General features: G+C 43.0%; 2 protein-coding genes across 2 annotated transcripts; one reads left to right on the top strand and one right to left on the bottom strand.

The window, feature by feature from the left end:
- The first annotated feature begins 3,042 nt into the window (after positions 1-3,042).
- fbxo10 (F-box protein 10) lies at positions 3,043-9,663 on the top strand. Its single transcript, XM_085409965.1, has 11 exons — positions 3,043-3,276; positions 3,607-4,236; positions 4,359-5,183; positions 5,361-5,510; positions 5,803-5,939; positions 6,165-6,235; positions 6,349-6,501; positions 6,606-6,956; positions 7,048-7,358; positions 7,476-7,663; positions 8,730-9,663. The coding sequence occupies exons 2-11, from the start codon at positions 3,652-3,654 to the stop codon at positions 8,908-8,910; spliced, it is 2,952 nt and encodes a 983-aa protein (XP_085266091.1). The 5' UTR covers positions 3,043-3,276; positions 3,607-3,651; the 3' UTR covers positions 8,911-9,663.
- A 152-nt stretch (positions 9,664-9,815) lies between these two features.
- polr1e (RNA polymerase I subunit E) lies at positions 9,816-14,291 on the bottom strand. Its single transcript, XM_085409970.1, has 12 exons — positions 14,067-14,291; positions 13,721-13,824; positions 13,558-13,634; positions 13,392-13,477; positions 13,220-13,275; positions 12,978-13,122; positions 12,771-12,881; positions 12,501-12,597; positions 12,283-12,413; positions 12,110-12,191; positions 10,562-10,693; positions 9,816-10,372 (listed from the first exon to the last, which is right to left on the bottom strand). Exons 1-12 carry the CDS (start codon positions 14,140-14,142, stop codon positions 10,207-10,209), a joined length of 1,263 nt encoding a protein of 420 aa, XP_085266096.1. The 5' UTR covers positions 14,143-14,291; the 3' UTR covers positions 9,816-10,206.
- Positions 14,292-14,311: the final 20 nt, after the last annotated feature.

The following is a 14,311-nucleotide window of genomic DNA, read 5'->3' as shown; positions in this document are numbered from 1 at the left end:
TGGGGAATTCCCATGATGTATTCATTTCTTCTTCAGTCATCTTTCTCAATCACTATGTGTTAATAGAGATCTCTGCATTAAATCATACTTGTTATTAATCTCTGTCTCTCTTCCACAGCATGTATTTTATCCTGTCTTCCTTCTCTCACCCCAACCGGTCGCAGCAGATTGCTGACCCTTCCTGAGCCTGGTTCTGCTGGAGGTTTCTTCCTGTTAAAAGAGAGTTTTCCCTTCCCACTGTCACCAAAGTGCTTGCTCATAGGGAGTCATATGCTTGTTGGGTTTTTCTCTATATAATAATAATGGATTACATTTATATTGCGCTTTTCGAGACCCTCAAAGCGCTTTACAATTCCACTATTCATTCACTCTCACATTCACACACTGGTGGAGGCAAGCTAAAGTTGCAGCCACACCCTGGGGCAGACTGGCAGAAGCAAGGCTGCCATATCACGCCATCGGCCCCTCTGGCCAACACCAGTAGGTGGTAGGTGAAGTGTCTTGCTCAAGGACACAACGACCAAGACAGACAGAGGAAGGGATCAAACCGGCAACCTTCCAGTTACAAGATGACCTTCCCAATCCCCTGAACCACGGTCGCAATACTACAATAATATGTGTATTATTGTAGGGTCTACGTTACAATATAAAGCGCCTTGAGGGAACTGTTGTTGTGATTTGGCGCTGTATAAATAAAACTGAAAAATTCATATTTTGTAGTAGGAAAGTTGCTGCCACTCAGGCTGAAACTATTTTTTAATACGACTTTTCACTTGATAAGCTTTTCTTTGAAACCTTCACGTCTGCCTTCCTAACACTCCTCTCAGTGGCTTTAGTCGTCATAGCAACCGGTCCCGGCAGGTGCACTGTGAAGTCATGTTTTCTCTTTCAGGTTTTATGTTATGATACCACAGTTTTGTCCGTTTCCATATGTATGTAGAGCCTATGGAGACGGGTATTCAGCTTACACAAGCGTGCTCCCGTGCCGTTCTTTTGAAATCCAACAAGGAATAGTTTGGCATAGGCTGAACGCTGATTGGTTAATAAGTGGGCCAAAGCAGACCCGAGAAACACGATGAAGCTACCATGTGCTCGTGTCCTTATCTTTCACAATAAAAGCCCCAGAGTCCTGAATGCTTTACAGTTTGACTGGAGCCATCATCCTGATAAGAAGCTGAATTTAATAGCTTACAAAGGTGAAGAGATTTGCAAGAGATTCTGGGGTATACATAAGAACCACATTATTGATTTAGAGTTATGAAATGAAAGACAGTAAATGATGTAACAGATTGGTGGCAGATGGAAGGGCATTAAAAGTGGTAATCTTTCTAAAGACAAGAGCAATATTAAATGTCAACAGGGTAACTGACTGAAATTAATATTTACCACATGTCAGAATAATTTATTAAATAAAATGTCTATTTGTGGTTGAGGTTCTGATCAAAATGTTTCAACAGTGACATCTGCAGGCTAGATGAGGTAGGGCAAGCCATGTGATTGTGCAGACAAGACTGGACTCTCACCTCTTCGGGATGTGATCTCTTACATGAATATAATGGACTTCCGTTTTTTCCATGCTAATACTTATTCTATAAGCTGTGAAGGACTGTTAAATTAGGAGAGAATGGATTTTGAATGGTGCATTAATCAGCAACAAAGCACTGCTGTGGGAAGGAAAGTGCTGCTTTTGTGGCAGAGTTGCAGGCCTCTCTGCCATAGCATTGGCACTGGATTTTGATATTGACAATGGACTGCTTCACTGTTATTTTGGTTGTGTATTGTGATAGTCTATCCAGTGATGTAAACACCAGTCCAAACTGTAACTTATCAAATAAAAAAAAGCATCTAACACATGAGAGAGAAAGAGACTGGTGGATGAGCTACAATGGCTTACATCAACAGAGAGAGAACTTTACTTTCATTAACCTATATTAATAGAAACTGCCTATACATTCAGAAAGAAAAAATGAAAGGTTTTTCTACTTTTGAGTGGAAATAAATAATGTACTTACTGTATTAAGTCCTTTCATCCTCATGCTAACCCTTTACTCACATTCTGTGCAGCCAGAAGCTACCAGAAAAACATCCATTAATTAGAGAGAACCTATTTGTTAACAGTTCAGTTTTTGTCCGCTCAGTGTGCAAATATCTCATAAACAGAGAAGCCATGCAAGTTCAGAGTGACCAAAACTCCACACTCCAGACTCAAACAAAGTAAAACATCATGCCCGTGTCACATGATATGCCATTCACACCAGTATACAACGCAAAGAAAAAAGAAAAAAAAAAGAAAATTTCTTCATCCTCTTCTCAATAACTGCTAATTTTATATATATTAGCCAGTATGTAACTGGTTAGGTAACAAATGATAACTTAATAAATGCTGTCTTTTACTGTTTTAGGAAAGAAAAACGCATTTAGTCTCACATTTGCTTCACTATTTATTTTGATAACTGATAATAAAACCTAAAGCAATATTTCTCACAGACTGCCAGAATAGGCCTATTGTTAAAGAGGCCCACTGACAATACTGTAACAGAATTAGCTAAAGGTGTGTTGAGTTTAGGCAATGGAAACCACAGGCATTATGGTTGGTAACCTACTGCTAGCTTTCTGTTTAATTTGTTCTGTTTTAAAACTTGCATCGTTGCATAACAAATAATCATATTTAGGCCTATGTTAAATTCCTTATGATTGTTCTGTCATTTTGCACATTTCAACAACAATTAAAACAGTTAGTATGTTTAAAAAAAAATACACTGTCAGGTTGCTGGGTTTTTGTTTTTTTGTTGTTATTTCTCTCCAGTGCACTAGAAAGTAATGATAATAGTTTTGGTAAATGAAGAATGCACAAAGGATTTTTTTAATTGATAATATATAGTTAATATTGGGGTGCTGAGGTGGGATTAGCGGGGGGGGGGCACCAAATTAAATTCCACTTAAGGCACCATAAAACCTTGGCCCGGCTCTGAATTTGGGGTCTAACTAGTTAACGTTCTTCCCTATACTTCAGCTTCCCCTTGGATGCACCAAGGGGGAGCTGAAGTAAACGCCCACTTTTGGGAAGCGGAAGATGGGGATCTTGGGTTTCTTGCTGTAAACTGTAAGCAATCGTCTGAACTCCATTTATTTCGATGGTACATCTGCAGTAATTATGATAGCTGTGAACTCCGGAGGATGCGAGGACAAAGTCAGTGTCGCAGGCATGCAACGCCGGATAGATGGCTTGTCTAAACGTCGAGCCGACATGTGTTGACTATGGCAAACTGGTAAAAGGTAAGGACGTTTGGGCTAGCGTTAGTTACGCCGCTAGCTAACCGCGTTTAACTGTAGCAAACTTTCAGGGCAATATTACAGGCCCTTAGTGGAGATATCGTTTACCGCTACGCAAAATGAACAGTGAGATTACATAATTCATATCTAGTTTTCGCTGTATTTTGTTTTTCGGCTAAAATTAACGCTGGTCGTGGCGCCATTTGGTGTTGATGTGCGAATATTAAAAACGAAACGCAGTTGAATATCCTGTTGGGTAATATTGTTGTGTAACGGTTTGCGCTTCCTGTTGCCTTGAAATGCGCGTGCGTGTGCACGTGTGTCTGTCTCCAGGTATCCCTCCCATCGCGGTGCTAACCAGCCGGCGTCTCTGCTGCCATGGAGGTGGGCAGCCTCCCCGTGGAGCTGTGGAGGGTTATCTTAGCCTATCTCCCTCTCCCTGACCTGGGCCGCTGCTGCCAGGTGTGCCGTGCCTGGCGAGAGCTCATCCTCTCTCTGGATAACACCCGCTGGAGACAGCTCTGCCTGGGCTGCCCTGAGTGCCGACATCCCAACTGGCCTAGTCAACCTCATCTGGAGCCCCCTTCGTGGAGAGAGGCCCTGAAACAACATGCCCTTGCCACCCGCACCTGGACTCAAAATGGTCCAGAGCTCCAGTCCTCCGCCTGCCTTCTCTTCTTCCGTCGTCGGAAAGATCGCAGGGTTTGGCACGTGGGGCCGGGATGTGAGTTTGAGACCCTGCGCGGAGCCCTTGGGGTGGTGGGGCCTTACGACCGAGTGGTGCTCCATCCAGGGGTGTATGAGGAGCAGGCTGAGGTAGCGCTGAAAGTACCGGTGGAGCTGGTTGGGTTAGGCCGACTGGGCGAGGTGGCCCTCCTAGTGTGTATGGAACAGCAGTGCCCTACTGCCAGGCTGTGTAATCTGGTGTTCATGCCACCCTGGTTCTCCACGGTTGTCTACAAGGTGCAGCTTGTTTCCTAAGAGTCTCAGAGTCAGATTGGCCTTGTCTATACACTCCTATAAACACAAGAGAAAATAGAATCTAATTATATTTCTTTGTTTCTTTCTGTCTTGCTCTCCTCTAGACATCCTGGGGACATGTCCAACTAGATAACTGCAACTTTGAGGGGGCTCAGCTGCAAATCCGCGGGCCAGGAACCTGCCAGGCTCGATTTTGCTCCTTCTCCCAGGGCAGCTCTGCACACTTGCTGGGAGTTGTCCTGAGTTTATTTGACAGCTGTGACTTCTCAGGAAGTGACACAGCTTCAGTGACTGTGGAAGGTCCCCCGGTCTCAGAAAGGAACTGGGCTTGTAAACATTTGGCAGCTCTGGCTAGGACGTTCTCATCATGTGGCCTATCTGAGCATAATGGTTCTCCCAAAGGACATCCGGCTGCCTCCACTGGTGGACATCAACCTCCAGGTGCTAATGTTAAAAAGGAGAGCATAACCATAGGTGACTGGAAGAGGAGAACAGGGGTAGATGCGGTATGTCAGAGGACAGTGATTGAAGATGGCTGGAGTGATGGTGAGCGCAGTGAGGGAGAGGAGAACAGAGACGAGTGGGGGGCCAACAACACCAAAAAGCAGTTTACACTGGAGTACAAAATCCCATGTGACCATCATGGCCTATCACATTTGCTCAACCCCCGGCCAGATGGCTCTCTTCCACTTTCCTCTTCCCCAGATCCCCCTTCTATGATCCCTGACCCTCTCACCCTACAGCAGGAATTAGACAGAGACCCGGAGGCTCACATGTTGGCAGCATCGACACTTGGCTGCATCCTCAGACGATGCCTCTTCAGGGACGGGAAGGGCGGTGTGCATTTGTCCAATTATGGACAAGCTCGACTGGAGGAGAATGTTTTTCGTAGCCTGAACTACGCCGTGCGCTGCATCCAAAACTCCACAGTTAATAATGTTCCTAGTAACTTTGCTTCATACAAATGGCATGCATCTGCGATTGTGTATTGTGTGTATTTGGGAAACATATCAAGTTAAAGTAGCTCGTATCATTAGTAATTTAGCATCAGTGTCCTATTCAAGTTGCTACTTGATCACCTTCCTTTTCTATCTCTCCTGCTTCAGATCGTAATGCTGAGAAACGAGGTCTGCGAATGTCGTGCGTCAGGCGTGTTTCTGCGCCTCTCTGCTCAGGGCCTCATAGCAGAAAACAACATTCACTCGAACGGGGAGGCAGGGCTGGATATCCGAAAGGGGGCTAACCCAACCATTGTGGTAAATGCCACACAATTGCTGATTGGATTCCAACTTTTTAAAGATGCAAGCAAACAAAAAATTTCCTGTGATAGCATGTCCCAGAGCCTTTCAGCAGCATGTCCAGATATCATGGATGAGGAGATTTTTGTTCATTACTTTTCTAACTTACTCAACTTAAGAGCTTAAGATGCATAAAACAGACAGACCCAGAGTATGAATATTTATGATTTCCAGAAATGATCTATTCAGGCTTTCCAGATGAAACTAATTTCCTCAGTCTTTTTATCCATTATCAACTATTAATCCACAGTGCAACAAAATACACAGTGGTTTGCGCTCTGGGGTTGTTGTCCTTGGAAATGGAAAAGGTTCAATTCGAAGCAATCAGATTTACAACAACAAAGAAGCTGGGGTATATATTCTCTTCAGTGGAAATCCCGTGGTAAGGTAGGTTGGAGTCTGCAAGCAATTAATTTGGATATTATTCACTGTGTTCGTGTTTATCTTGAGACTGGAATTGTTTAAAAAGATAGAAATCTGGATTTTTGTAGAAAGCCTACAGCAGAGCTAGCTTCTTTTTTTTTTTTCTTTTGACACCACTTTTCTGTTCTCCTATTCATCATTTGCTCCGTGGGAACTTTTATCCCCCCCTTTTTTTTCTTTCTTTCTCAGTGGGAATCACATCTTCCAGGGCCAGGCTGCAGGGATTGCTATAAATGAGAACGGCAGAGGAACGATAACAGGTGTGTCAGTGGATCTGCTCCATTGTCTTATCCAGATGAACACACAAATTGACAAATGGCTTCTTTGTGTTTCTCCACTAATGTACACAGATAATAACTAATTTTAATTCCAGAGAATGTAATTCGAGAGAACCAATGGGGCGGTGTGGATATCCGCAGAGGCGGCGACCCTATCTTACGGAACAACTACATTTGTTACGGCTACTCAGATGGTGTTGTGGTGGGAGAGAGAGGACGTGGACTTATTGAGGGAAACCAGGTTTTTTGTATGTATTATTTATCTCTTAGAGGCTTCATTGTGTTTAATAGCTCATTTTCAACACCCCTGACTCAGAACAGTTTCAGTTCCCTCTTTCTCTGACTCCTTCAGGTAACAAAGGCTGCGGTGTGTGGGTTATGTCATCCAGCCTCCCACAGCTCCTAAGCAACTACATCATCCATAACTGTATGTATGGGCTGGCAGTGTTCTGCAGGAAGGACCCAGAGAACATTGAGGTCAGGGAGGGAAACTGGCCTGGGCAGGAAGGAATCGCTGGAGAAGGAGGCGGTGCAGACAGGAGGGGTGTAGAAGGAGAGGGACGTGAAGGGCAGGAGAACTTTAATGAAGAAGGTGAACTGTTTGCCTGGGACAGTGACCTGGACAGTGAAGATGAGCGCCACTCTGCTCGCCGCTCTATTAGCGTGGCCCTGGTGGAGAGCAACTGCATGAGCTACAATGGAGGTACTAAATTGATCTGTTTCATCAAATGCCGATAGAACGGGAGAATGAAAGACTGTTTGTCATTTCTCCATCTGTTTGTCCCTTCCTATAGCAGTTGGTCTGTATGTGAAGAGCACTGAGGCCCTGAATGTTTTCGCTAACCTGATAAACTGTAACCGTGGCCTTGGCATTGCCGTGCTGCAAAGCAGTCAGCTGACCCGACTTGCTACAAACTGCATTCTGGAAAATGGTCGAGGTGGTGTTGCGGTGGAGAAAGACTGCAGAGTGGAGCTTCGTGGTAATGGCATCTATGAAAACAGTGGCTATGGTGTCAGTTTCAGTGGTAATGGGCAGATTGTGGAGAATGATGTTGTTGGGAACCGTGGATGTGGAATCCAGGTCTGTGGAACTGCCGATATCAAGGTGGGATGGACTGAAGATCTCCAAACCTACTATTAGACCTGCATATTGTAGCTGTTTACTTTTATATTAACCATAACTTTATTACATTTGAGTTTTTAATAATTTTTTTGTCTTCAGGTAATGCGCAATCGTGTCCAACCCTCACAAGGCTGTGGGATTGCCGTGCTAGGGCCAGTTAAAGGTGTTGTCCATGACAACATCTTGTTCCAGGGTCACCGTGACAACAGAAAAGCGTTGCTACATATGGATCCTGGCAATGAGAGCTGTGTGCTGCGGAACAATAGCATTCTCAGGCATGATGACAGGTAATCAGTAGGCCCATTAAAAACTGGCAGACATTCAGTAGACCAGGGGTCTCCAACTCCAGGCCTCAAGGGCCGGTGTCCTGCAGGTTTTAGATCAACACACCTGAATCAAATGATTAGTTCATTACCAGCCTCTGGAGAACTTCAACACAAGCTGAGGAGGTAATTTAGCCATTTGAATCAGCTGTGTTGGATCAAGGACACATCTAAAACCTGCAGGACACCGGCCCTCGAGGCCTGGAGTTGGAGACCCCTGCAGTAGACCATCAGTGGAATTAGTGTCGTCACTTTCTATCGCTTCTGCTGTCTGTGCAGTGTCTAATAAATTACTAATAAATAGTAAGTGATCTGAGTAAAAAATTACTCAGATCTGCAGGTTAACTTAAAGAACTTTTTGAGGTCATTGCTTTTAGTAGGAAAGCAGTGGCTTCGTGGTGTAGTGATCACATTTTCCTTACATGTGAAATGATCCCCCAGTTCAAGACCTAGAGCCCAACCTCAGAGGTTAGAAGATGGTGTACTTGGAGAAGTACTAAGGCAGGCCATCTAAATATCAGGATACCGCTTGAATCAGTTGCTGCTGCCTCATCTTATTAACTTGAGTTCTGTGTTTGGGGTTTGGCTCCTTAGAGGCTTTAGTCCTTGGTTCTTTACCGTGTTGGTAGTGCGTCCCACCACACTGCAGTTCTTTTACTGGTTTTATTACCTCAGTGGAGAGCAGTGGTTGTTTTTCTTAATCACATTCCCTCTCTATTTATTAGCTTTGCTGGGCTGGACCCATACATGTACTGCTACAGTTTACTCTAATAGCAACGTTTTTGAATGAAGCAGGTTTTTATGAGAAGAAAAAGCTCTAAAAATTCACCGTTTACTCAGAATTGTATAACAGTCAGTGACAGCTAGCTAGTGACATAAAAAATGGTGTGCAGCTTAAAGGTTATTTCCCTCAGGAACTGCTGAAGATGAAAATGGTTTAAAAAAAAAAAAACAAATCGGGGTGGGGTGAAAAATAATCTTAAAGGGCACCTCCCAATTGCTGTTTACCCTTTCTCTCTTCATTTCATAGCTGTACATCTGTTCCCCCCTGGGTTATGGAAAACCCTCCTCCTCGCCCACTGGCCAGCTCCCCTGCTGGTCTCTCTTCATCCCAGTATCCCTCTGGACTTGGAATTTCCGTGACCACCAGGATCAGCGCAACTGTGGAAAGTGGTTGCCACAGCGGCAGCATGTTTTGCAGCATCCTGTGAATACTGGCAAGAACTTACAAGCCAATATGATAGCCAGGGTCAGGAGGTCAGCATCGGGTTGCACCTTAACTGCTGTAAACCATACACGTGGGGCACTGACTGTCAAAATAAGGGTTCGGTTAATTGTCCAAGTAGCTGGAGACGGCAACTGAAACATTAAAGGAGCCATCCACCCTCATTTTTATTAAGGTGGAAGAAGATTTTGAAAATCTGAAATTAGACTTTTGTACTTCTACGATTAAAATGCTACTGTACTCATAAAACGTGGGCTATTGAAAACCGAAGCTGGAGTACAAGACATTCATACTTCTTTGGAATCTGTTTGAGACTAGAGCTTTGCCTAGTTTATCATTAGCTCATTTACTGCAGACTTGTTTGGTAGTCTTATTTTTGCTTATAGGGACTCGCTGGTTAGGAAGTGCACATTTCTAAATCCTAGCAGGAGTCAAAGGCTTCAGAAATGGTGGCTTTTACAGTGGGTCAAAGTAAAGCTGTGCCTTGGTTGACTATTTAAGGGATGCTGTAGCGAGGGAAGGTGTATTCATAGCGTGAGGGCTTTTATGCAATTAAGCCAAAATTAAGATTCTGTCTCTTTCTGTCCTGTTTGTTGGCGGGTCTCTTCTTGCGTAATGTCCTCTATGGTTTTTAAAACTTAATGCACTTCAGCTTTTGAGACATCTCATTATTTCAGATCCTGTCAACATGCTGCACAGAAAACTAAACAGATGTCTGCATATGATTATGCAAAAAAAACTGTTGGTAGTCTAAGCTTTATAGTTCCATTTGTAGTCCACCTGCACTTAAGTTCGACCAACCAATCACATTTGAGTAGGTTTCGGTTTCAGAAGAGGGTTCGCATTTGCTGAAATATAATCTCACAACCATCCACTATTGTCTGACGACAGTTTAGCTTTTGTAACAGCTTATTTAATTTGTCTGCATTTGTAAAAAATAAATCAAAAGCAAAAAAAAGACCAGCAGACAGAAGAGAGAGGCAGTTATCCAGATATCCTGTCCACACACTCAGAGAAGGGGAAGATATGTAGTGTGCAACATGTGATGTCTACAAACGTGCCTATACGTTCCTGCTAGATGTTCTGTCATCTAGAATTTGTTTACAGCTCTTTAGTCTTTTTTTTTTTTTTTTTTTTTTTTCTATCTTTAAATGTAAGTGTGTCACATACGCCTTGAAGTTCACTTTGTCTACAAAAGCATTAACAAACAAGCCTTGTTTAATGCAGCCATTTGTTTGATATTCATTTCTTTCTGTCCGGTTCTCGGTTCTCCTTCGCGTCCTCAGTGCATCTTTTTGCGTTTCCGTCTCTCAGTGAAGTGATCGTATTTGATCAGAGGCAGAACAAGGGCGGCCAGTCTGCTGTCATCTTGCAGTTCAATGTTATCACCCTTGCCTCGGGCTGGTTTCACCAAGGTCAGTCTCATTGACTTTGCGACTTCAGTCATCCTATAGGAGAGCACAAGAATCACAATAGTTTACAGTTTAAACAAAAACTACAGAGTAAAGAAGGAGGATAGTAGTATCTGTGGTTAAGTCCACATTATTGACTTCATTAATGATTTTACTCTTTATTTAAACAATGTATGAAATGTAAGAAACGATTTTTAAAGGCTTCCTTTTTATTCCCCTGCTTACCTTGCCTCAGTGATTCCCAGGTCACGATGCAGTAATGTGAGGTCAGCTGTCATGTTACCCATATGCAGCAGCAGAGCTAAGCAGTATGCTGCTAGTTTGACCCGCATTGACGACGACACCATGTTCTGGATTCTAAACAGAAAAGTAAAGAAAGTGTGTCTTTTGAAAAGAATCAGTGCAGCAACAACTATACTTTTGTGGTCAGATGTTTACATAAACTCATCATGGCCATGAATGTCTGCCATAAATAATTTGGTGATTTTTAAAAAACAAAAAACAAAACAAAAAACACTTATTTGAACTGCTTTCCAGAGTGAAATGATAGTAAAGCACGCACCTTTAATAACTTATAGTTAAACAAAAATTAGGTGCACAAGTTTAAATTTATTTGGGATTTTCTGAAATCCACACAGGTCAAAAGTATGCATACAGATTCAAATATACACACACATCCCCACTAATATTTGGTTAATGTCCCTTAGCAAGTTGTACTAATGAGATTTTTGGCAGCCCTCAAGAAGCTTCTGGCATAATTCTGGCTGAATATTTGACCACTCTTTTTGGTAGAAATGGTAAAGTTCACTTAAATTTGTTAGTTTCCTGGCATAGACCTGGCTTTAAAGCACACTGAACAAATTTAAACAGGGTTGAGTTGGGTTTTTGTTTTTTAAAAGGCAATTCCAGAGGCTTAATGTTAGCCTGCTTTATTCATGCTAAAACCAGTTTTAATGTGTGTTTGGGGCTTCTTTGTTGGTTGCCACCCTCTCAGTCCATGGCAATGAAAAAGGTGCTTCACTGTGGACAGTAATGCTGGTGTTCCAGCAGTTTGCAGTTCATGGCAGGCTTCAGCCATGGTGGTTTCTGGGTTGTTCCTGACTATCCTAGCTCACCTTCTCTCATATGAGGGTGACATTTTTGGCAAAGTGATGACAAATCAGCTGTTTAAACTGATGATGTTGGAATCTGTAGTTCTTTCGAGGGTCTCCAAGAAACTACAGATCTCCTTAGATCTTCAATTAGTTTCTTGGACTTTTGCATTATTCAATCCAGTTGGTGCTATCGAACAATCCCTTCTTATGCTGCAAAGAGAAACTAAAAGATGTAGTCAATCACGATCACTATCGAGAAGCTAATAGGTCTTAACTTTGTTAAAATACATTGTAGAACCTTTAACAACACTTACTAAATTATTTAAGTGAGTATCTATACATTTGACCCCGTGTGGATTAGAGAAAATCCTAAATAAATTGAAACTTGTGCACCTAATTCTTGGTTTTTAAAATCATTAAAGGTGTATGCTGTACAATCATTCCACGCTGAGAAAAGAACAGTTCAAAGAAGTCATTAAAAGCCCAAAATTACCATGACATTCATGCTCATGATTCGTGTATATAAACTTCTTACAACTGTATATATTATTTAGCTTCCCTGTCTCGGTTTAGCATTTGGTAAATTTTTGAATTACTAATGAAATTATTAATTTAGTGAAACAAAATCAAATTCCAGATACATTTTTCTTCACTAGCTACATGTGTTTAACCACCATACCTGCCATTGTTGAAGGTCTCCACAGTGAACGTTTTAAACAGTTTGCCCTGGATGACGCGAGGGCAGCCTTCCTCTTGCCCAACTGTACATGCAAACATGAATTACTACAACCCTCTAATGGTGAAAGTTTGTATGCCACTTTCCACATCATAACACTAACAAAATTCACTCACACTTGCGGGTGACATTCCTCTCCCGAGCCAGTTTGAGGAGCAGAGAGAGGTAGAAAGCACAGCGTGCCGTTTTGTCTCGGTTTTCACTTTCAGTTGGCAGATTCTCTAGATGCTTCACAATACTCAGGCACCTTTAGGTTAAAGATAAAAACCACAAGATCAACCTCAAGTGCAAGAACACATTAATAAAATGTCTCTGAAGGTTTGGTTGCCTCTACCTTCCATCATCTTTCATCTTTTTCAGCTCTTCGGGGGTGAGTGCTGCCATTTTGGCACCACCCTGCTCCAAAGCACCAAACTCCACTGGGCTCAAGACTGCACATATTCGGTTAAGGGTCACCTGAACAAAGTCTGGTACGGCTCTAGATAAAAACCTGCAAACACATGCATACGCTAGTACCCCAGCTTGATATCTGGGATTCAAATGGATTCCTTGCCTTCCTATTTCCATAAACACATTCCTCCTCCAGCACAGGAATAAAAGATACGCTCATCAAATGGATAGACGTCCTCTCGTTTGTCTGCGTTTGCATTGCAGGGGGGAAGGTGCAGAGCCAGGTCTCCTTGCGACTCTGCGTCAGCCACTTCTTGCTGCAAAGCTGTGCAGAGAGGGAAGGTTAAGAAAAAAAAACCTGGAGAGAGAAACATTCAACTTCCAGATTTCTCCTAGGAGAGGCATCCACTGTGCAGCTTACCTTCCAGACCCTTCTCGCCAATCACAGTGTTGGCAGCCTTTGCCACTGCTTGCTGAAGGGTTTCACTGCCCACCTGATTCAGCCTGCGAGAGCTCAGAGCTCTCTTCTGCTTGTTGGTACCAAAGGCCTCAATCAGTAAGTCAACCTGAAAGGGAAACATTAAAGGTAATAACAAGATATTCACATTACACATAATTAAGCACAGATGTCTTGTAATGGACAGACAGTAGCAGCAAATGCACCTTTTCTCTGTAGGTCTGAGTAGTGTCCTGGGGTTTTGCACTGTCTGTTGTCTCTCCTGGTGACAAAAGTCAGAAAAAGTGACTCTCAGAAGGCACACAAAGCATTCCTTCCACAGCTTCTGGTCTTTATGGGCAGTTAGAAATAGCAACAGATATGTTATAGGTCTCTTACCTGGTATAACTGGTTGCATGTTGAAGAGCTGAGCTTCATGCACCTCCATCGTCATGGTCTGCTTGTTCAACACGCCCACATAATATCTAAAAAGATGCCAAACATCCTCCTTATCAATCTCCTCCTCGGTGACCATAACATGCCAAAATGTGCAGCAAAGACCTACTTGCAAAGATTATTGCACTTCATTGACCCCACTCCAAAGTTCTGCCCCACATAGGACAGTCTGTCTGACTCTGCAACCTAAATAAAAGAAACCAGGAAGAACACAGAGTATAGCAACATAGCCCGGAGAGTGCAGACACACGATAGATCCTCATCTTCCTCACCAGTATCCGCCTGGTCTTTTTCCTGGGGTTACTTTCCTCTGTGTTTTTAAACATGCTGAAATCCAGCTTGTCTTCATTTTGGACGCTGCCGTTGGAAAAGCGGACTGTGGGATTGAGACAGAAACACCGGGAATCAAAACCTCAAATGCGATCAAACCTCAATGACCGATGTGATTGTAGAGTGACACACGTGAGAGCCTCGGACACAACAACACAGTAGTGCCCACGTGTGCACCTAAATGCTTTAGAAATATAAACTCTACAAAGCCCAACCCAGAGTCATGTGTCATCATCATCATCATCCTCGTGAAAAATTCTACATAATAAACAAATGAGGACGACTCACCGACGACAGCTTTATCGGCTTCTTTCTCCTCTCCGCAGCACACAAACGAGCAGGAGGCGGCCATGACTGTTGTCATGATGAGTTTTCATGCAGGGCAAGAGTTTACTCCTCTGTACTTCCGTGTTCGCTTCGCCAAGCCGCTGCTCTAATTTCTCCAGTTTTGTTGTGGATACTTTACCTGGTGCCTTTCTTTATTTTGCCTGCACTGTTCCTTCTGCTATGTCTTTGTTCATTGGATTATCATT

Source organism: Rhamphochromis longiceps, linkage group LG6 (assembly GCF_057381845.1).
Source record: "Rhamphochromis longiceps isolate RC_006_pf linkage group LG6, R_longiceps_female_GT1.1, whole genome shotgun sequence".
NCBI lineage: Eukaryota > Metazoa > Chordata > Actinopteri > Cichliformes > Cichlidae > Rhamphochromis > Rhamphochromis longiceps.
Note: the sequence above shows the minus strand (reverse complement) of the source record. Positions and strands in the feature narration are given on the sequence as shown.